At 40.1% G+C, this 23,480-nt stretch overlaps 2 protein-coding genes across 3 annotated transcripts in view; both read right to left on the reverse strand.

Moving 5' to 3' along the window:
• HDHD2 (haloacid dehalogenase like hydrolase domain containing 2) overlaps nucleotides 1-6,045 on the reverse strand; it is a 179,778-nt gene extending 173,733 nt beyond the window's left edge. Inside the window, exon 1 of one of the 2 annotated variants that reach the window (XM_053701086.1) lies at nucleotides 5,890-6,045. The gene's annotated coding sequence lies outside the window, so the exon portion shown is untranslated. Of the gene's footprint in view, nucleotides 1-4,195; nucleotides 4,320-5,889 lie in introns of those variants that run through there. The other variant, XM_053701087.1, reaches the window with a different exon arrangement.
• A 4,255-nt stretch (nucleotides 6,046-10,300) lies between these two features.
• Nucleotides 10,301-19,612, reverse strand: IER3IP1 (immediate early response 3 interacting protein 1). The gene is made up of 3 exons (XM_053701089.1): nucleotides 19,460-19,612; nucleotides 14,184-14,285; nucleotides 10,301-11,312 (listed from the first exon to the last, which is right to left on the reverse strand). Exons 1-3 carry the CDS (start codon nucleotides 19,548-19,550, stop codon nucleotides 11,257-11,259), a joined length of 249 nt encoding a protein of 82 aa, XP_053557064.1. The 5' UTR covers nucleotides 19,551-19,612; the 3' UTR covers nucleotides 10,301-11,256.
• Between the last annotated feature and the right edge of the window lie 3,868 nt (nucleotides 19,613-23,480).

Below are 23,480 nucleotides of genomic sequence, written 5' to 3' on the forward strand. Positions count from 1 at the left end.
TAGGGCTGAGTGAAAGTGCTGCAAGGCCAGGGGTCTGATATAATGTGAGTATAAGGCTGAGTGAAAGTGCTGCAGGGCCAGGGGTCTGATATAATGTGAGTATAAGGCTGAGTGAAAGCGATGTAGGGCCAGGGGTCTGATACAATATGAGTATAGGGCTGAGTGAAAGTGCTGCAGGGCCAGGGGTCTGATATAATGTGAGTATAGGGCTGAGTGAAAGTGCTGCAGGGCCAGGGGTATGATACAATGAGAGTATAAGGCTGAGTGAAAGTGCTGCAGGGCCAGGGATCTGATATAATGTGAGTATAAGGCTGAGTGAAAGTGCTGCAGGGCCAGGGATCTGATATGTGAGTATAAGGTTGAGTGAAAGTGCTGCAGGGCCAGGGGTCTGATATAATGTGAGTATAGGGCTGAGTGAAAGTGATGTAGGGCCAGGGGTTTAATACAATGTGGGTATTGGGCTGAGTGAAAATGCTGCAGGGCCAGGGGTCTGATATATTGTGAGTATAGGGCTGAGTGAAAGCGATGTAGGGCCAGGGGTCTAATACAATGTGAGTATAAGGTTGAGTGAAAGTGCTGCAGGGCCAGGGGTCTAATACATTGTGAGTATAGGGCTGAGTGAAAGTGCTGCTGGCCCAGGGGTCTGATATAATGTGAGTATAAGGCTGAGTGAAAGCGATGTAGGGCCAGGGGTCTGATACAATATGAGTATAGGGCTGAGTGAAAGTGCTGCAGGGCCAGGAGTCTGATATAATGTGGGCATGGGGCTGAATGAGGTGGTTGCAGGACCAGGGGTATGATGTGGGTATGGTGCTGAGAAATGGGTTTCAGGGCCAAAGGTCTGATGTAAAGTATGTTGTGGGTATGGTGCTAAGAGAGCGGTTGCAGGACCAGTTGTCTAGTATGAAGTATGCTGTGGGTATGGGGTTAAGAAAAGGGGCTGCAGACCCAGGGGTCTGATACAATGTGGGGATGGGGCTGAGTGAGGTATGATGTGGGTATGGTGCTAAGAGAGGGGTTGAAGGGCCAGGGTCTGATGTGAGGTATGATGTGGGTATGGTGCTAAGAGAGGGGTTGCAGGGCCAGGGTCTGATGTGAGGTATGATGTGGGTATGGTGCTGAGAGAGGGACTGCAGGGTCAGGGGTCCGATGTGAGGTATGATATGGGTATGGTGCTGAGACAGGGGTTGCAGGGCCAGTTTTTTAAAGTGAGTTGTGATATGGGTATGGTGCTAAGAGAGCGGTTGCAGGGCCAGTTGTCTGATGTGAAGTGTGATGTGGGTATGGTGCTGAGAGAGGAGTTGCAGGACCAGAGGTCTGATGTGAGTTGTGATGTGGATATGGTGCTGAGAGGGGGGCTGCAGGGTCAGTTAGTTGTCTGATGTAAAGTATGCTGTGGCTTTGGTGCTGAGAGGGGCTGCAGGACCAGGGGTATGATGTAAGGTGTGATGTGAGTATGGTGCTAAGAGAGGGGTTGCAGGCCCAGTTATCTGATGTGATTATGCTGTGGCTATGTTGCTGAGAGAGGGGTTGCAGGGCCTGGATCTGATGTGAGGTGTAATGTGGGTATGGTGCTGAGAGAGGAGTTGCAGGACCAGAGGTGTGATGTGGGTATGGTGCTGAGAGAGGAGCTGCAGGACCAGAGGTCTGATGTGAGGTGTGATGTGGGTATGGTGCTAAGAGAGGGGTTGCAGGGCCTGGATCTGATGTGAGGTGTGATGTGGGTATGGTGCTGAGAGAGGATCCGTAGGGCTAGCTGTCTGATGTGACGTATGCTGTGGGTATGGGGCTGAGAGAGGATCCGTAGGGCCAGGGGTATGATGTGAGGTGTGATGTTGGTATATTGTAAAGAGAGGGGTTGCAGGGCCAGGGGTCTGATGTGATGTCTGGGTATGGTGCTGAGAGAGGGGTTGCAGGACCAGAGGTCTGATGTGAGGTGTGGGTATGGTGCTGAGAGAGGGGTTGCAGGGCCTGGATCTTATGTGAGGTGTGGGTATGGTGCTAAGAGAGGAGTTGCAGGGCCAGCTGTCTGATGTGAAGTATGCTGTGGGTCCGAGGCTGAGAGAGGATCCGTAGGGCCAGGGTTCTGATGTGAGGTGTGATGTGGGTATGGTGCCAAGAGAGCGGTTGCAGGGCCAGCTGTCTGATGTGAAGTGTGATGTGGGTATGGTGCTAAGAGAGGGGTTGCAGGGCCAGCTGTCTGATGTGAGGTGTGATGTGGGTATGGTGCTGAGAGAGGATCCGTAGGGCCAGCTGTCTGATGTGAAGTATGCTGTGGGTATGGGGCTGAGAGAGGATCCGTAGGGCCAGGGGTATGATGTGAGGTGTGATGTTGGTATATTGTAAAGAGAGGGGTTGCAGGGCCAGGGGTCTGATGTGAGGTGTGGGTATGGTGCTGAGAGAGGGGTTGCAGGACCAGAGGTCTGATGTGAGGTGTGGGTATGGTGCTGAGAGAGGGGTTGCAGGGCCTGGATCTTATGTGAGATGTGGGTATGGTGCTAAGAGAGGAGTTGCAGGGCCAGCTGTCTGATGTGAAGTATGCTGTGGGTCCGGGGCTGAGAGAGGATCCGTAAGGCCAGGGGTCTGATGTGAGGTGTGATGTGGGTATGGTGCCAAGAGAGCGGTTGCAGGGCCAGCTGTCTGATGTGAAGTATGCTGTGGGTACGGGGCTGAGAGAGGATCCGTAGGGCCAGGGGTATGATGTGAGGTGTGATGTGGGTATATTGTAAAGAGAGGGGTTGCAGGGCCAGGGGTATGATGTGAGGTGTGATGTTGGTATATTGTAAAGAGAGGGGTTGCAGGGCCAGGGGTCTGATGCTAAGAGAGGGGTTGCAGAGCCAGTTGTCTGATGTAAAGTGGGTACGGGGCTGAGAGAGGGGCTGCAGGGCCAGGGGTCTGATGTGAGGTGTGATGTATGGTGCTGAGAGAGCGGTTGCAGGGCCAGCTGTCTGATGTACAGTGGGTACGGGGCTGAGAGAGGGGCTGCAGGGCCAGGGGTCTGATGTGGGTATGTGGCTGACCAAGGAGCTGCACAACCATGGGTGTGATCTGATATTGATTGTATTACTATTAGTTATTTTCAATATTACTAAAAAAAAGTCATATTTCTTTGGCATGAATAAGGGGCTGCACGTTTTATTGTGTAATTCAGGTCACAGTTGATTTCTTTTATAAATTACACATTATGATTTTTTTTTAGTAAGTACTTTTATTATATATGCATTTTTTTTTATCTGTGCAGTGCTTTAAATGCTGTGTTCTATAATAAGTATAAACATAAGTCACATGAAGTGGATGCTGAGCATAGTACTGAAATGGGGCTTAATGCTAAAAGCACTGTCTCAATAGCCCTATGGTAGAAAGGTAACCGCATCACACTCGAGATTACAGTTGAAATGTTCTAAAGGGGTGAAATCACTGCTAGGCGGTAGGGGTGAAATCACTGCTAGGCGGTAGTCTTGTGGGGCGTTTTACTACACTTCACTGTGGGATGCGATAGTTAAAAGCAGTATCACCATGTGCAGCAAGAGTGTAACGTAAATGATCCCTTTAGACATTACTAAATGACAAAACAATTTACATGTGTGAACCAAACCTCTTTTGTTACAATACAATAATGAAACCTGTACATGAATAATAAATCTATATAAGCTGGGGTGGTGGGTATATTGTAAATGTGTATAGGTTGTGTTACATGTATGTGTAATACTATATAATGTATTTTACGTTTTGGCGTTATTAACAAAATTTAGTGTACGTGAAGACAGTAGCCACGTTTTTTTTTTTTTTAAAGATTTCATTGTGTAAAACCTGTTTTTAAAAGAAAAAAAGCTTTTTTAACATTGTATTTGTATAGCCGCTACAAGTTCACACTGTATTGAATGTATTTAGTTCTAATATTGGGACTGCATTTTGCAATGTACCAAATGTGTTCTATATTAATAACATTTACTATAGTACAAACCAAATATTAGAAGAAAATCAGAAATCATGTAAAACGAAAAGAACACACCAAAAGTTAAAAACATATTTATTTAAATAATAAACTGACTTAAAATACATAACATGCTATTTAGCAGTATTATATATATATATATATATATATATATATATATATATATATATATATATCCTATATTATAAAAGGCCAGGTAAGTTTGTCCGATGCAGTCATGCACAGTAGACTGAAACATACCTGGCCGTAAGGAAGGATCAGCAGTGACCGCCGTGAGGATCAGACAGCAGAGTGGGTGGGCAGGAGCGGGGCGGGGTCAGAGCGGGCATGACGGGAGCAGGCGTGGCCTGGTGGGACCGATGCACTGCAGAAAATGACCCGTGTACACAGCTTTAGGACTAGAATATATATCACACACAATATATGTATAGATGTATTTTCTGAATATAAAAAGTAGTTTCTCCTATGTAAAATGGCTGCAGGGAGGCAAACTGTTGTGTTGTCTTAGCATACAGGTTTGGAAGAGAGGAAGATGTTAAAAAAACACCTGTTCAACAAAATATTTCTTTACAACCAGATGGAACACGATATGGAATTTATTAGACGTGCATTTGTCAATAAATGCCAAATACGGCTGCTGCCAGTGGCATTTGTAAAGTGCAACACACAACGATCTGTGCAAATCCAGATCGTTGGTTGTTATTTATGCTGCTCATAGAGGGCTCGATTACAAGTGGCATGCAAATGTTTTCGCAATTGTGCACAGGTTAAATTGCGCTCATATATAAGTTGAGCGCAATCACGATTTAGGCTAGAATCATTACCGCAATCTCATACACTTATAATAACGGTCCAATAAAAATGAATCCAAAAATAAATGTCTAGTTTCTTTCAAGTCCTCTGAATGCAATCTAATTTACAAAGGCCTCCTATACCTGTATGCATTACACACATAGTACAGACACTGCTCTGTGTTTCTGGCAGCTGAGGGTAAAAAAATAAATCACTATCTTGTGTTTTACTGGTAGTCATGGGTTGTTAAAACAGTGTTAAAAAAAAAAAGCTTTAGCCCTGCTGTGGTCTGCTTGCCCGCAGCAGGGCTAAATGTAAAAAAAAAAAAACACATGCCTTGTGCCCAGAACATGTCCCGGGCATCGGGCGATAGGAATTGCGCATCCCTGATCCCAGATAGTCCAGTATTTTTGTGGAGGACAGCTGGCAACCCTAATTCTCCCACAGAGGACAGGAAATAGTTAAAGGGACATGATTTAGATAGAGGATACCATTTTAAACAACTTTGCAATGTATTTATATTATCTAATTTGTTTCATTCTCTTATTCGTTGTTGAAGAAACAACAATGCATATGGGTGAGCCAATAACATGAACCATATATGTGCAGCCACCAATCAGAAGCTCCAGGTGCGTATTTAGGTATAATTTTCAACAAAGGACATTAAGAGAATGAAACAAATTAGATAATAGAAGTATAAAGGAAAATAATTTAAAATATATGATCTCTCTGAATTATTAAAGAAAATGGGTTTCATGGCCTTTTAAAGATGAAGCTATTTTCGATTACCAGCTCTTAGTCACTGTACTCTTGTTCATATGCACTAAGGGGAGGTAGAGGAGCAGTGAGGCTTCACTAGAACACCATGATACAATGTGCTCCTTACATTATACGATCTAGGGGAGATAGACAAAGCTCTGTGATGTTGTGTCCCAGGGGCCTTATATAAAATATAAATCAGCAGCACTGTTAGGGTCACTAAGCTGTCACAAATACTGCAGAATGTAATACACAGAATCTCACTAATACTCGGTGACGTAAATAAGCAATAACGCTCTGTGCGGCGCGTAGTGTTTTATAATAAAATACTAAATTATTCCCTCCTCATACTGACCCCTGTGCAACACACACCCCTCTCCTACCTTTTGCACACAGCAGGTCCCCAGCCGCCGGTCTTAGGCTACCCACACGCGCCCTATGAATGGCAGAGAAAGCCGCGACCTCACTGGTTGTGTGTTGTTCTTTTACTGAGTAATTTTATTAATGTAAACAATGAATATGATAACTGAAGTAGTCAGTTCTAAATATATAACGTTACCATATTCAGGCATAACATTAGACACCTAAATATTGTATTGGGGTCCTGGCTGTGCGTTCCAAGCCTCGTTTCCCGTATACTTGTGTTCCTCCAGGCTGTGATGAAGCTGATTGATTAATAAACTCAGGGCAGGCTATGGTCGGCGCGTTTGTGGTTCTGTTTAGCTACGTTACATATGTATTATACGGTTGTAAATGACACAAACACTGGTTGACAAATTATTACTTTTAGTTACAGGGAAGTCACCTTTACAGGCAGGGGGTTATGTTTTGTCTCTTCTATGGCTGCAGCTGTAGTAAGAGACACAATATGCAAAATTACATTTTCATGATTCAGATAGAACATGCAATGCTGTGCAACTTTCCAGTTTACTTCTATTACCTAATGTGCTTTGTTTTCATGGAATGCTGTGCTTAAAAAGAATGTCTAGTTAGGTTCAATGCTCTACTGTGAGCTAGCTGCCGATGGATGGCTGCACGTGTCTCTTGTCATTGGCTTATCCAATGTTTTCAGCTAGCTCCAACAAAGTACAAAGAAACAAAGCAAATTTGATAATAAAAGTCAGTTGGAAAGTTGCTTAAAATTGTATGTTCTATCTGAATTGAGAACATGTTGGGTTCAGTGTCCCTTTAACTTCCCTGGACTAGTCAAAATTAAACTTTTTCAGTGGCTTATAACCTTGTATTGTATAAACATATTTTTTTTTAGAAATTGCCAGTTGTTGGTAATTGTCATTTGAATTAGCTGCTTGTTCCTGTTAAAGATTAACCCTAGAAGTGCCTACCACATGCATAATTCTTAAAATATTAAGTTGTTGGCAAACTTCACAGATGTCACATTGCCTGTACTAAGTAGTGAAATGAAGGTCAATAGACATTGACCAGTTATCGGTTATTTGTAGAGTGCCAACAGATTCCGCAGCGCTACCAGTAGTTCTCTATAAAAAATGATGGCACTTTCCTAAACCCATCTGAAACCTCAGATTATCATCGTACTCCAGATGGCGTGAGGCATGTGATGGCTGGGTGAACACATTACTATATCCCTGTTATACAAGCGAAGCCCAGTGGCTTGAATTTGGTTGCTCATATCTCCTCTTCCTGCCAGGAATTGATATATGAATTTGGCTGAGGCTAAGAATTTACCACATTGCTATGACACCACGTTACCTATGTTTTAGCCGACTTTAGATGGTGCTTGGCCGACCTCTGACTGCCAAAATTCTCATATTTTGGCACATTTCTCTTGGCATTCTTCCTCTTATCTGTATGTGCTAGTTGACTAGCAGGTAAAAAGTTAAAGGGACACTGAACCCAATTTTCTTCTTTTGTGATTCAGATAGAACATGCAATTTTAAGCAACTTTCTAATTTACTCCTATTATCAATTTTTCTTCGTTCTCTTGCTATCTTTATTTAAAAAAAAAAAAGACATCTAAGCTTTTTTGGGTTAAGAACTCTGGACTTTTTGATTGGTGGATGATTTTTTTTTCCACCAATCAGCAAGGACAACCCAGGTTGTTCACCAAAAATGGGCCGGCATCTAAACTTAGATTCTTGCATTTCAAATAAAGATACAAAGAGAATAAAGAACATTTGATAATAGGAGTAAATTAGAAAGTTGCTTAAAATGTCATGCTCTATCTGAATCACGAAAGAAAAAAATTTGGGTTCAGTGTCCCTTTAAGAGACATGGAACCCAACGTTTTTCCTTCATGATTCAAATAGTGCATACATTTTTAAACAGCTTTACAATTTACTTCTATCTGATTTGCTTACTTCTCTTGGTATCCTTTGTTGAAAAGCATAGCTAGGTAGGTTCAGGAGCTAGCTGCTGATTGGTGGATGCACATAGATATCTCATCATAGGCTTACCTGTGTGTTCAGCTAGCTCCCAGTAGTGCACTGCTGCTCCTTTAACAAAGGATATCAAAGTGAAAAAAGGAAGTTGGATAATAAACATAAGTTGAAAATTTGTTTGAAAATGTATGCTGTATCTGAATCACGAAAGAAAAAAAAATGCGTTTCATGTCCCTTTAAATACTTCTTATAGTCACCAAATGTTGTTTCTGCTCATATGATGTTCCTTTATTAATCCAGAGCAATAACAATCCTTGTAACATGCACAGCATTATTTTTGTTGTATATGCTTATAGTTCATATTGGATTTTGCATTATTCAAAGTTGGTGTACAAAAACTGTAATAAAAAGTACCTAATAGAGTGTGCAATTTAGAAAACTGAAATGAGGATGGTTGATTACAAGGGTAATATAGGTGAAGTATTATTGTCACCGAGTCTGTTAGAGGTTTCATGGCCATATATAATGGTCGGGCAGCTGCGACTACATCCAATTTTTTTTTAAAGCCCCTATAATAATTAAATGTGTTTTTAGATTCTAAAACTCTTGAAATCTAGGGGTAAACTCTTAAACTATTAGACAGAAAAGAAACAGAATAGGCACACAGAGCAAGACATCTAGATCACTGGTTTTCAAACCTGTCCTCAGGCCTCCCCAACAGGACAGATTTTCAGGATTAGCTTAGGTGAGAGCCGGTAAAATAACCATGTGTACTAATCAGCTGATTGCTTCACCTATTCTCTGGTTCAGAAATCTTCAAAATCTGGCCTGTTAGGGAGGTCTGAGGACAAGTTTGAAAACCAGTGATCTCGATGGAACGAGTATATGATGAAAGGAAGAAGTGGGAGTAGGACAAGAGCGCAGACAGTTATAACCAGCTTGAGAGAGGGTTTTGTGCTTCTAAATTGGATTTTGTATAAATTACTTTAGACACTATGAAAGTGCGGTAGCACTTCAGCAACAAGAGATGTGTAGTAGCTTAGCAGAGGGATTCATGATAGTGTAAAGTTAAACTGGGTAACAGTAACAGATTACGGCAAACATAAGACATACATAGGGCTGCCATCGTGACCATGTTTTCCTGGACACATATGAGTTACACGTGCTGTAGGGTGTGCAGGGAGGAACATGCATGGTGTTGTTCATCAGCTCTATTCATGTGATGTCCAGAGGCACAATACATGTTCCTCTCTGCTTACCCTGCACCATGTGTAACTCATATGTGTCCAGGAAAACATGGCTGGGGTGGCAACCCTGGGCATACATGAGTAACCCAGTATTTGTTTCTTCTTCTGATGAATCAGCAATGGTTTCCCACTACAATCAGAAACAACATACTTTCCCTAGGGTATGCACATTACATGTACCGCAAGCAAACTCCAAGCAAGAGGTTTAACCTGCTTGAGATTTGTGCTCAGATGTTGTCTGCCAGCCGAGTGGTGTTTTTTTTTATGTGAATTGCTGTTCTGACAGCCAGAGATGCAAGACCAGCTCATTCTTAGCTACTGGACGCATAAATGTGCTCTGCCTTATATGACTGTTACACACTTAGCAATTAATCCCCTATAAAATGTTTACAGGGATTTAAAAGTGCAAAGAAAATGTTCTCATATGTTAAAGCAATTTATTATTACACTATTGCTTGCCTATAACTATGTGTTTAATCCCTGCAACATGATTAAACACATAGTTTAAGTCAGCAGCAGAACATCCTTGCGCTACTGGGAGCAAGCTAAACATCTGGTGAGCGAATGACAAGAGAGGGTATGTACATATTTTTTTTTAAACAAAGGATTCAAAAGCAGGAATGTAAGCTTAGAAGCCAGCCCATCTTTGGTTCAGCACCTGGGTAGAGCTGGCTGACTGGTAGCACCCAGGGTGCTAAACCAAAAATGGACAGGCTCGTAAGCTTACATTTCTGCTTTTTCAAATAAAGATACCAAGAGAACAAATAAAAATTGATAATAGGAGTAAATTAGAAAGTTTCTTAAAATTGCCTGCTCTACCTGAATCATGAAAGAAAAAAAAATGTGGGTTCAGTGTCCCTTTAACTTGTGTGATCAAGGTTATTGTCTTCATCTCGCTCCCACCCCTGGTGCAGGCTGTGCTGGGCACCTGATGACGCCCACAGTCTGAGCATACGTAGATGAAATGAGTGGGGGGAGCACAGCTGTACAAGGGAGGTAAGGATTGTTACTTCATCCCAAGTGTAACAAATAGTTATTAGAGACTCTGTGAAACAAATTCATTTAGAAATCCATTGTGCTATCATATGGCACATAGTTTTATTGGGCCCAATATAGTATTTAGGAAATAACAATACAGGTTGTCTGTTAGAATTCAATATCCTAAAGCAGAAATATAATCCACTGATTCATTTACAATGAACACAATTTGAGATTTATTAAGACCATGACATATGAATTATATTGCGTTTAAAATGATATGGCTGAACATTAAAACACAAGACAAAAAAAGAAAGGAAAAGCTGATCATTTTTTGTTTTTAAACAGCTCAAATGTACACATTATATCAATACCATGGCTGCACTTTGTAAACATTAACAGGAATTTATTTATGGAACATACTGAGCACTTTAACATCAAACTTTCAGGCAACATCTGTCAGCCGTGGAATACATCATATGGTCAGAAAACTAAAGGGACATTAAATAAATACCGTGCTTTGTCCTATGCCCCCTAAAGAAGCCAAAAAGCAAAAAAATTGTATAACCTAATAGCTGGTTTTTCCTATTTGGCGTCTCTGGGAGTGCGGATAAAGTAAAAGTTTTAAAAAGAGGGGTGCTGTCCCTTAAATAACCACTACCTCTCTACAAGACTGATTAACTTTAGAGCCTGCAATTAACCAGTTTGTTGTGAAAACTAATGGACTAGTCTGCATAACTATATAGAAGCTCAGCCCTGATTTCTCCTCTATACTTAAGAGTATGTTATCAGACCAGCTGAAGATTACTAGACTACCATGTTTGCCTAGGAGTAGAAAAATACTAACACAATTGAAGTTCAAGCTAGATCCGAATACGCTAAATAATGTTTTACAAACAGGGGCTGGGCGTTCACACCATTGATGTCAAACTGTAGAAAGTGATTTTTCTGCTATAGTCTTGCTATATAAAGTGAGTCAGTATCTCCATATCACACTGCAGAGTATCTTCTTTTTTTCAGGGATCAGCCACCAACAGGAAGTGCTGTTGTAATAGTTTTAGCAGATGATGTCCAGTGTTGGATTTAGCCGTTCGCCAAAAGCTGTAGCCCAGCTGTATTCGTCTATGACTGGTGTGCTTCCCTCTGGTCTGTTCTCTCTATCCCTTCTTTATCCAAACAGTAAAAGCAGCACGATGGTTACAGAGTTCACAGCTATTAATGGCACTGGAAGAAACAAAATATAAAATTTCAAACATTCCTATTTCTATATATACATAAATATACTGTATGCTATTCATGCTCCTGTGAAGGGCGTCACAAGACTCAGATGTACATAGCTGAAAATAATTGCCCGTGGCCTACTCAGCAACCACACAGCAGTGTGTCTGGTGTGTAACGTTAACACCTACAAAATGCGCTAAACACAGTGATAAGGGAGTATTTAATAATAAAATGACGCAATAAATAATAGGATTTTATCATTACACTAGAATGTTATTTACAATGAACAAAACTTATAAAACCCAAAGAATCTGATCAATCAATAACTATTTTTGTGGTCATATGCACTTAAAGGTACAGTAAAGTCAAAATTAAACTTGCATGAATTGGATAAAAAACGAAATTTAAAGCAGGTTTCCAATTTACTTCTATGATCAATTTAGCTTAGTTCTTGTGGTATCTTTTGTTGAAATGTAAATTCATGATTCAGATAGGGCATGGAATTGTAAACAACTTTCCAATTTACTTTTATCATCAATTTTGCATCGTTTTCTTTGTATTCTTAGTTGAAGGCTCAACCTAGGTAGGCACATATGCTAATTTATTAGCTCTTGAAGGCCACCTCTTATCTGAATGTATTTTGACAGTTTTTCCACAACTAGAGGGCGTTAGTTCATGTGTGCCATATAGATAACATTGTGCTCATGCCCGTGGAGTTACCTAGGAGTCAGCACTGATTGGCTAAAATGCAAGTCTGTCAAAATAACTAAAATAAGGAGGCAGTTTGCAGAGGGTTAGATGCAAGATAATCACAGAGGTAAAAAGTATATTAATATAAAAGTGTTAGTTATGCAAAGCTGGGGAATGGGTAATAAAAGGATTATCTATCTTTTTTAACAATACAAATTCTGGTGTAGACTGTCCCTTTAACAACGGCACAACTAATTATATTCACTTTATGAGGATAATACTTAGCATATTTAGTATCACTTTTTGAATGTATTATTAAAAAATAAACAGAATTAAAAGAACATGAGTTATGTTTTTATTTATTACGTCTAAAATATGGCATTTTAAAATACGTTTTTTTGTTTGTTTTTTTAATGCTGGTGGGGAAAATCACTATCAACCAATTATGCACAGACACTTATTGCTGGTTTAAAAACATCCATTCCTCTTTAATTTAAATGTTTTTATGCAAATACTTTAACATGATCTTTCAACTTTAGGACAGAAATTAATTGCGGTTAATGCTCTTTTAAAGGGACAGTAGCACAATTTGTATACAAACAAAAGCATTTTTGAAGCCTTTGGAGGTTACATAATTAGTCTTTTGACCCCTCTAGGGAGCGTGGGACAAACACAATGTTTACAAAACAAAAAACGCAATAGAAATGTTTAATGTCCTTTTAAGCAATATTTTTAATCTTGGACAGACCTGATATAATGAAAAAGGTGTTCAGTGTTGTATGTATTAATATCTATTCTTATGTACACATTCTAACATTTGGTTTGTAAATATGAAAAATAAATGGTAAACAGTAAAGTAGCCGTACAGGCACGGGTGAAAGCTAGCGACTAGATAGAGCAAGCTCCATTAAAGGGACACGGAAGTCAAAACTAAAAATTTAGATAAAGCTCTAGAACTTAAAAACAAACTGCAACTGAGTGCACAATTCCAATATCCTTCTTTATCTTTACCTTTTTCTCTATAGCTTTCCATAAGAGCATACTGAGGTAGGCTAAGAAACATGCCCATGTCTTGAGTGCTATATGGCAGCGGTTTTAGCAACGATATTTGTAACAATGTTCAACATATAGTGCACAAGACACGTGTATGCTCATGAGCCTACCTCAGTATGCTCTCATGGAAAGGAGCTATGTTTCATCGATGAAGTCCAAGAGAAAGGTATAAAGCTAACCTTTGGCCATCCCTATGATGTATATATAATACACTCATAGATATGCATTTATAATTGTATCTATACACATTTGTTTATGAATATAGTATACACACACAATATATATATATATATATATATATATATATATATATATACACACACACATATACACAGTGTATACACACATATATACACACATATATACACACACACACACATACATTATTTACTACCACAATAAAAGTTTGACTTGTATTTTAGAACCGCAAAGCCTACAGAGGATCAAGTCGTACCAAGCTAAATTTTAGGTGTGGCTGGTGGCAGCCAGAAAGTTTGGGGGCACCCATGTGTGTCTTAGACACTCTAAACCCGGATGCCAGGGCCTAAGTTTAAGGTGTTTCTTAAAGGGACAGTCTAGGCCAAAATAAACTTTCATGATTCACATAGAGCATGTAAATTTTAAACAATTTTCCAATTTACTTTTATCACCAATTTTGCTTTGTTCTCTTGGTATTCTTAGTTGAAAGCTTAACCTAGGAGGTTCATATGCTAATTTCTTAGACCTTGAAGGCCACCTCTTTTCAGAATGCATTTTAACAGTTTTTCACCACTGGAGGGTGTTAGTTCATGTATTTCATATAGATAACACTGTGCTCGTGCACGTGAAGTTATCTGGGAGCAGGCACTGATTGGCTAGACTGCAAGTCTGTCAAAAGAACTGAAATAAAGGGGCAGTTTGCAAAGGCTTAGATACAAGATAATCACAGAGGTTAAAAGTATATTATTATAACTGTGTTGGTTATGCAAAACTGGGGAATGGGTAATAAAGGGATTATCTATCTTTTAAAACAATAAAAATTCTGGTGTAGACTGTCCCTTTAAGCCTGCAATTTTCCCCCCTTAAATTGCAAGTTCTATCTGAATCATGAATGTGACAGAAATCTAAGCAGATGATGAGCAGTATTCATACCTCGCATTACCGTCCGCACTGATCGCACAAGATTCATCATTTGTGATTTTACTCCCGGATCCTCACCGAATCCTCCAATCCCTTGGTCTGTTCCCCAGCCAACTAAATTAAAAAAGGAACATTTTAAGTAAAAAGGCAAAATATTCTCAGCAAGTATGAACAATTATTTGTACAATTGTGCTAGTCCAGGCTAATAATGATAAATGATTCATTTATAAAAAAAACGCAAAAAAAAACAAATTATGCCAAATTAACTAGACAAGATCTAAAGTATAAGCAGGCAGAAAAACACATTTTTTGTTGTTGTTACTCCACTTCAAACAAAATATGATAGAAAACGTTCCCTAAATAAAGATCTACTGACTATTGAAGGAGAGAGTTTTTGATCATCAGGCCCTAAGTAATGGTTTCACCGAGTATAGAGATAGAAGATAGAGGATTTTTTGTAAACACAGAGATAAGCTAATTACGTCTATTCTCCCTCCAAGCTCAGCCCACCTGAGTCGGTTGTGGTTTAAATTAGCAGATAGAGCTTCACACCCTCTTTTGCTCCAAACCTTCTCCAATCTCTCGTGGTTCTCTTCCTATCTGTCTAACCGTACCTTTAGTGTAGCCTTCTCTGGGGAATCCTCTGCCCCATTACCACTTTCTGTTGGGGTACCGCAAGGCTCTGTCCTCGGTCCCCTTACACTTGACTCAGATCTTTTTTTCACTCCTCACATTCAGTCCTTGGCTAAAGCCTGCCACTTCCAACTTAAAAACCATCTATAAAATTAGACATTTCCTTACACAAGACACAGCTAACATTTTAAGCCACTCTCTTATCCTTTCCCACCTCGACCACTGCAAATCCGTCCTCTCTGGTCTCCTTAGCTGCCGTCTAGCTCCTTTACAATCCATAATGAATGCCTCTGCCAGGCTCATCTTCCTCACACATCACTCTTCATCTGCTGCACCTCTCTGCCAATCCCTTCACTGGCTTCCTCCAGGAGTAAAAACACAAAATTCTGACATACAAAGCCCTCAACTGCACTGTTCCCCCCTACATCTCAGACCTTGTCTCCAGATACTCTCCCTCTTGTCCGCTTCGCTCTGCTCACAATCTCCTACTCTCATCTTCTCTTGTTACCTCCTCCCATTCCCGTTTACAGGACTTTTCCAGACTGACTCCCATCTTGAGGAACTCTCTGCCTCGCTCCACAAGACTCTCCCCTATTTTTTTTTAAAGCTTCAAGCGCTCACTAAAGACTCTACTATTCAGGGACACTTACAACCTAAACTAACCTTTCCTAACTCCATTGCTATCACCTTGAACCCCTTAGCATGTAAGCCTATGAGCCCAGCTGTTTGTACGTCACCTTCATAAGAGCCGACAACAACAGTCAGTGCAACTCTTAGCAGGGTCCTCTACCCATTTGATCCCTATAAATGTTACCTTGTATACCGCCTATGTTTATAGCGCTGCAGAATCTGTTGGCGCTCTACAAATACCTGATAGTAATAAGACAGCTATTTCATATAAAAAAAATATATCCAAAAGGAGCAATGTCTTGTATTTTAAACTCTGCAAACAGATATAACAAGTAATTGTAAGCACATCAAGGGGATCAGGTCTCCCACCTACAGCCCTCGCGCAGGTAAAGTTCCCCCACCCCATATAAGCCACAGGTGAGATCCCCCACATTATGACCGTTGTACAATTCAGGTCCCCCACATTATGGCACTTGTACAATTCAGGTCCCAAACATTATGGCACTTGTACAATTCAGGTCCCAAACATTATGGCACTTGTACAATTCAGGTCCCCCACATTATGGCACTTGTACAATTCAGGTCCCCCACATTATGGCACTTGTACAATTCAGGTCCCCCACATTATGGCACTTGTACAATTCAGGTCCCCCACATTATGGCACTTGTACAATTCAGGTCCCCCACATTATGGCACTTGTACAATTCAGGTCCCCCACATTATGGCACTTGTACAATTCAGGTCCCCCACATTATGACTCTTGTACAATTCAGGTCCCCCACATTATGGCACTTGTACAATTCAGGTCCCCCACATTATGACTCTTGTACAATTCAGGTCCCCCACATTATGGCACTTGTACAATTCAGGTCCCCCACATTATGGCACTTGTACAATTCAGGTCCCCCACATTATGGCACTTGTACAATTCAGGTCCCCCACATTATGGCACTTGTACAATTCAGGTCCCCCACATTATGGCACTTGTACAATTCAGGTCCCCCACATTATGTCACTTGTACAATTCAGGTCCCCCACATTATGGCACTTGTACAATTCAGGTCCCCCACATTATGGCACTTGTACAATTCAGGTCCCCCACATTATGGCACTTGTACAATTCAGGTCCCCCACATTATGACTCTTGTACAATTCAGGTCCCCCACATTATGGCACTTGTACAATTCAGGTCCCCCACATTATGGCACTTGTACAATTCAGGTCCCCCACATTATGGCACTTGTACAATTCAGGTCCCCCACATTATGGCACTTGTACAATTCAGGTCCCCCACATTATGGCACTTGTACAATTCAGGTCCCCCACATTATGGCACTTGTACAATTCAGGTCCCCCACATTATGGCACTTGTACAATTCAGGTCCCACACATTATGGCACTTGTACAATTCAGGTCCCACACATTATGGCACTTGTACAATTCAGGTCCCACACATTATGGCACTTGTACAATTCAGGTCCCACACATTATGGCACTTGTACAATTCAGGTCCCACACATTATGACCGTTGTACAATTCAGGTCCCACACATTATGGCACTTGTACAATTCAGGTCCCACACATTATGACCGTTGTACAATTCAGGTCCCACACATTATGGCACTTGTACAATTCAGGTCCCAAACATTATGGCACTTGTACAATTCAGGTCCCACACATTATGACCGTTGTACAATTCAGGTCCCACACATTATGGCACTTAATTAACAAAAATGGACTATACCAGCTAAATAAGCCAGTTGGTCCTAAAGAAATGCTTTTATTGCACTGTAAAATAGATTATAGAAATTAATTCGGTTGATTACTGGAACTTGCAATTGAAGAAAGTGTGTGACCAGACTTAAAATATAACCTTTATATATGCACCTTTATATATGCACAAATATAACCTTTGTATATGCACAATCATACAGAATTGAATCAATATCTGTTAGAGTTGAAAAATTAACTAAATAAACAAGTATAAGTCATGCATTGTAGAGACTGACATAAAGGCAATCTTCAAAACCTAGAGTAACCAACAGATATTTTATTGCAAGTGTATACATTAGTATTCGCTTACTGTATATTGGTTTTATAGCTGAACACTGCTGTTTATAATGCCCTAAAAACATATTTACCTATAAAGACTATAGAGTTTAAGTATAACAGGTATACCATATATTAATACCCACTTGGGATAATCTGAAGGATTGGCCATATATTAGGCCATACAGTCCTTAGACAGATAAATATATAGATACACCTAGAATATAATCTTGGTCTTACAACAGGGTTACCAAGTACTTCATATTAGTGATATTACACAAGCTAAGTATCATACAATCAACAGAGAGTGTGTTTTTAACTCTCTCAAGGGTAGCATACACACACAATTTATGCTGTCTTTTTTAAAACAAAATAAATAAAGGTTATATTTTAAGTCTGGTCACACACTTTCTTCAATTGCAAGTTCCAGTAATCAACCGAATTAATTTCTATAATCTATTTTACAGTGCAATAAAAGCATTTCTTTAGGACCAACTGGCTTATTTAGCTGGTATAGTCCATTTTTGTTAATTAAGTATTTCATATGCTTACGCACTGCTCCTTAAGTGTTCAGGTATTATTCTTAAATTGCATTACTTTAAGCAAAAATCAAAGATAAGAAACAAAACACTTAGGCAGATAATTATTTAAGCTTAAAAAATAAAGGTTCAAAATCTCTCCCTCAACATTATGGCACTTGTACAATTCAGGTCCCACACATTATAGCACTTGTACAATTCAGGTCCCACACATTATAGCACTTGTACAATTCAGGTCCCACACATTATGACCCTTGTACAATTCAGGTCCCCCACATTATGGCACTTGTACAATTCAGGTCCCCCACATTATGGCACTTGTACAATTCAGGTCCCCCACATTATGGCACTTGTACAATTCAGGTCCCCCACATTATGGCACTTGTACAATTCAGGTCCCACACATTATGGCACTTGTACAATTCAGGTCCCACACATTATGGCACTTGTACAATTCAGGTCCCACACATTATGGCACTTGTACAAGTCAGGTCCCCCACATTATGACCCTTGTACAATTCAGGTCCCACACATTATGACCCTTGTACAATTCAGGTCCCACACATTATGGCACTTGTACAAGTCAGGTCCCCCACATTATGACCCTTGTACAATTCAGGTCCCCCACATTATGGCACTTGTACAATTCAGGTCCCCACATTATGGCACTTGTACAATTCAGGTCCCACACATTATGGCACTTGTACAATTCAGGTCCCACACATTATGGCACTTGTACAATTCAGGTCCCACACATTATGGCACTTGTACAATTCAGGTCCCACACATTATGACCCTTGTACAATTCAGGTCCCACACATTATGGCACTTGTACAATTCAGGTCCCACACATTATGGCACTTGTACAATTCAGGTCCCACACATTATGGCACTTGTACAATTCAGGTCCCACACATTATGGCACTTGTACAATTCAGGTCCCACACATTATGGCACTTGTACAATTCAGGTCCCACACATTATGGCACTTGTACAATTCAGGTCCCACACATTATGACCCTTGTACAATTCAGGTCCCCCACATTATGACCCTTGTACAATTCAGGTCCCCCACATTATGACCCTTGTACAATTCAGGTCCCCCACATTATGACCCTTGTACAATTCAGGTCCCCCACATTATGACCCTTGTACAATTCAGGTCCCCCACATTATGACCCTTGTACAATTCAGGTCCCCCACATTACGACCATTGTACAATTCAGGACCCCCACATTACGACACTTGTACAATCCATGTTCCCTCACCTGCTGTGACATATTGCTGTGTCACATACCTAGATCACAGTACAACTACTATGCCACATATACATCAGGTTCCCCAATGCCTCATACCCATAACTTCCTCCAACCTATGCTACACAAATCAGCTCCCCTCCTAATAAAAATATAGGCAAACAAGCTTTCCCGGCTCACTCTTGCTCAGGAAGCGCTCCTCGTGCAGCACGGCGATCGCATTAACACATAGCAGAGCGGCCTGGAGCAGGGAATACAGGGTAAACGCCATAACTGCGGCCCCTGTAGTATGTGACGTGGCACGGACGGGTCCGCCGCAGGGTCAAAATGCTTCAAAACGCGAAGCGTCAACAAGTTTAACCCCTTCACAACTGGAAGTGTCGAGATGTGACAGCACACGCTGCGGTTTATTACGTCTGTACATAACTCTCATTTTAACAGAAAGTTATTTTTGTTTCTATATTCAATAATATTCTACCATTATATGCATTTTATCTATTTGCATAGGAGACATCCAGTATTATCTTACTAATTCAATGTATTAAATAAATTATATTTATAGTTACAAATATATATTTAGGGAAACACACACCTTTTAATGGTTAAAAGTAAGCCTGTGCCATTGTGCTTTTAATAGAGAATAGAACTGGCTTCTAGTCTAGTGTAAAAAAAAGTTGTATTATTATTATTATCTTTATGCACATAATATATATATCTATATATCTATCTATATCTATAATATATGTAACCCTAGAAAGTTTTGGAAACTCATAAATAACCTACAAAATCCACCAATCCACTCCCAACCCTCCACTGTCAATGTGGATAACCAAAACCTGCAACTCCCCTTAGAAGTAGCAAATGCCTTTAACAATTATTTTGTCGGATGCTCCACCACCCTGATTGACAAACTAATAAATGGCAAACATCCTGAAGCTACAAATGTGGATCAGGCCCCACTAAAACAGCAAAGACCCAATATAGAGAAGTTCAATTTTAGACCTGTACCCTTCAATGTCGTTAAGAAACACCTTAATAATCTAAAAATGAAAAACCAGTCAGCACCTGATCAAATCCCAGCAATGCTATTGAAGCTCAGTGCGCCGGCAATTGCTAAGCCTGTCGCAACCCTAATTAACGAATCCTTGGTGTCTGGATACATACCCAAACTCTGGAAAACTGCAAGAGTAGTGCCTATTCATAAAAGTGGGGAGTTAACCTTGGTTTCTAACTATCGTCCTATATCATTGCTCCCTGTATTGTCAAAAATCTTAGAAAAATGCGTCCATACGCAATTATGCGAGTATTATCAACTTTCTAACTATCTGACCCCTGATCAATCAGGTTTTAGACCGAATCACTCCACTACAACTGCCCTCCTAAAAGTTTGCAACGACATCCAAACTGGCATGGAACAAGGAGACCTAACTGGAGCTATTTTCCTTGATTTTGCAAAGGCTTTTGACACAGTGGACCATGACCTACTACTTCTCAAACTAAAAAACTCTGGTATTGCTGATCGCCCGTTAACCTGGTTTAAATTATATGTATCGGATCGATCACAATATGTCTCTGTCTCTAACAGTGACTCCCTCCCTCTCCCAGTCACGTGTGGTGTTCCCCAAGGTTCCATTCTCGGCCCCCTACTATTCACATTATTTATAAATGATTTGCCTAATGTCTGCAAATCCTCAACTGTACACATGTACGCAGACAACACGGTAATCTATGCAAACAAATCTGATCTGCTGCAGCTTGAAACAGTGCTCCAAGACCAGTTCACAGAAGTAGAGAAGTGGATCTCGAAAAACAAACTCTTCCTAAACACTGACAAAACGGTCACAATGATCTTTGGAACGGGACCTAAAATACAAAAATTACAAAATTCCCATCTTCGCATCAAAACAAAATCCAATTGCACGCTGACCGCAGTCCACTCTTTTAAATACTTAGGTATGTTGTTAGACCCCAATCTATCTTTTGGACTCCACATAGAAAAACTTGCCTCTAAACTTTATCCAAAACTAGGTGCCCTGTACAGAAACAAATCTTGCCTCAGCCCTACAGTAAAGGAAAAGATTGTACAGCAAATGCTGATGCCTATCTTGGATTATGGGGACATAGTATATGCACCTGCTCCGCAAACTCACCTTAATAAACTAAATACGTTATATAACTCGTTCTGCCGCTTTGTGCTATAATGTAACTACAGGACCCACCATTGTGACATGCTAAAAGAACTAAACTGTCTGTCGCTGGAATCCAGGCGCACCCTCCATCTTTCCAGCCTTGTGTTTAAGAGCCTTTCTGGGAAGCTCCCACCCTACCTGAGCAGAATGCTCTCCCCTGCTATTCCCACCTCCTATAACCTCCGATCCAATAACAGCACATTATTTAGCTTGCCTCAATACAAAAAGAAAGCAGCTCGATCCTCCTTTTCCTACAGAGCGCCACAATTATGGAATGACCTCCCTCACACTTTAAAAACTTCCCCAAGCCTAAAATCCTTTAAGAGATCCCTCTATACATATCTCAAAACAGAATGCTCCTGTCATGGTTGATCAAATATTTCGTACCTGCTCTGATAAATGTTTGCATATATTATGTATTATTATTATTGTTTTTGTATTTTATTGTACCCTATTGTAACAATGCAATGTTTTGTGATCCCAGGACATACTTGAAAACGAGAGAAATCTCAATGTATCCTTCCTGGTAAAATATTTTATAAATAAAATAAATATATATATATATATATATATATATACACACACATACGTATGTATGTATATATATATATTATTCTTTATTTATAAAGCGCCAACAGATTCTGCATACCTCCCAACATTTCAAAATTCAAAAGAGGGACCCCCCCACCAGACCAAATCATAAGACCAAAGTAATATAAATAACATTTTAAATAAAGTCATATCTTTTAATACTCTTAGGCAGCAAATCAAACACAAGCTCAAACCACTGGTATGGCTATGTGAGCTCTGTATTTAATTATTCTTTGCAGAGACAGTGCTAAATATTTTTTATCTTAATTGGGCATTTAATAATAGATTCTTTAAAACTGCTCTCTGCATTCCCCATTAACATTCTAGATTCTGGCCTTTAAAGTTAGCAAAAATGCACAGTAACACACTACATAGCATACACTTATACAGGGGGGCAGATACACACACACTACATAGCTTTCACTTATACATAAAGATACACACTACACAGCATACACCTATACATGCAGATACACACACACACACTTATACATACAGATACACACACACACATACAGATACACACACACACACACTTATACATACAGATACACACGCACACACTACACAGCATACACTTATACATGCAGATACACACACTACATAGCATACATTTAAACATACAGATACACACACATGCAGATACGCACACACACACTACATAGCATACACTTATACATGCAGATACACACTACACAGCATACACCTATACATGCAGATACACACACACACTTATACATACAGATACACACACACACATACAGATACACACACTTATACATACAGATACACACGCACACACTACACAGCATACACTTATACATGCAGATACACACACTACATAGCATACATTTAAACATACAGATACACACACATGCAGATATGCACACACACACACTACATAGCATACACTTATACATGCAGATACACACACACTTATACATACAAATACACACACACACACTACACAGCATACACTTATACATGCAGATACACACACACACTTATACATACAGATATACACACACACACAAAATACACAGCATACACTTATACATGCAGATACACACACACACTACATAGCTTACACTTATACATGCAGATACACACAAGTTATACATACAGATACACACACACACTACATAGCTTACACTTATACATGCAGATACACTCACACTACATAGCTTACACTTATACATGCAGATGCACACACACACTACATAGTATACACTTATACATGCAGATATGCACACTTCATAGCTTACATTTATACATGCAGACACACACACTACATAGCCTACACTTATACATACAGATACACACAGACACACACACACACTACACAGCTTACACTTATACATGCAAATACACACACACTTATACATACGGATACACACTACACAGCATACACTTATACATGC

The sequence above is a fragment of the Bombina bombina genome, chromosome 2 (assembly GCF_027579735.1).
Source record: "Bombina bombina isolate aBomBom1 chromosome 2, aBomBom1.pri, whole genome shotgun sequence".
Taxonomy (NCBI): domain Eukaryota; kingdom Metazoa; phylum Chordata; class Amphibia; order Anura; family Bombinatoridae; genus Bombina; species Bombina bombina.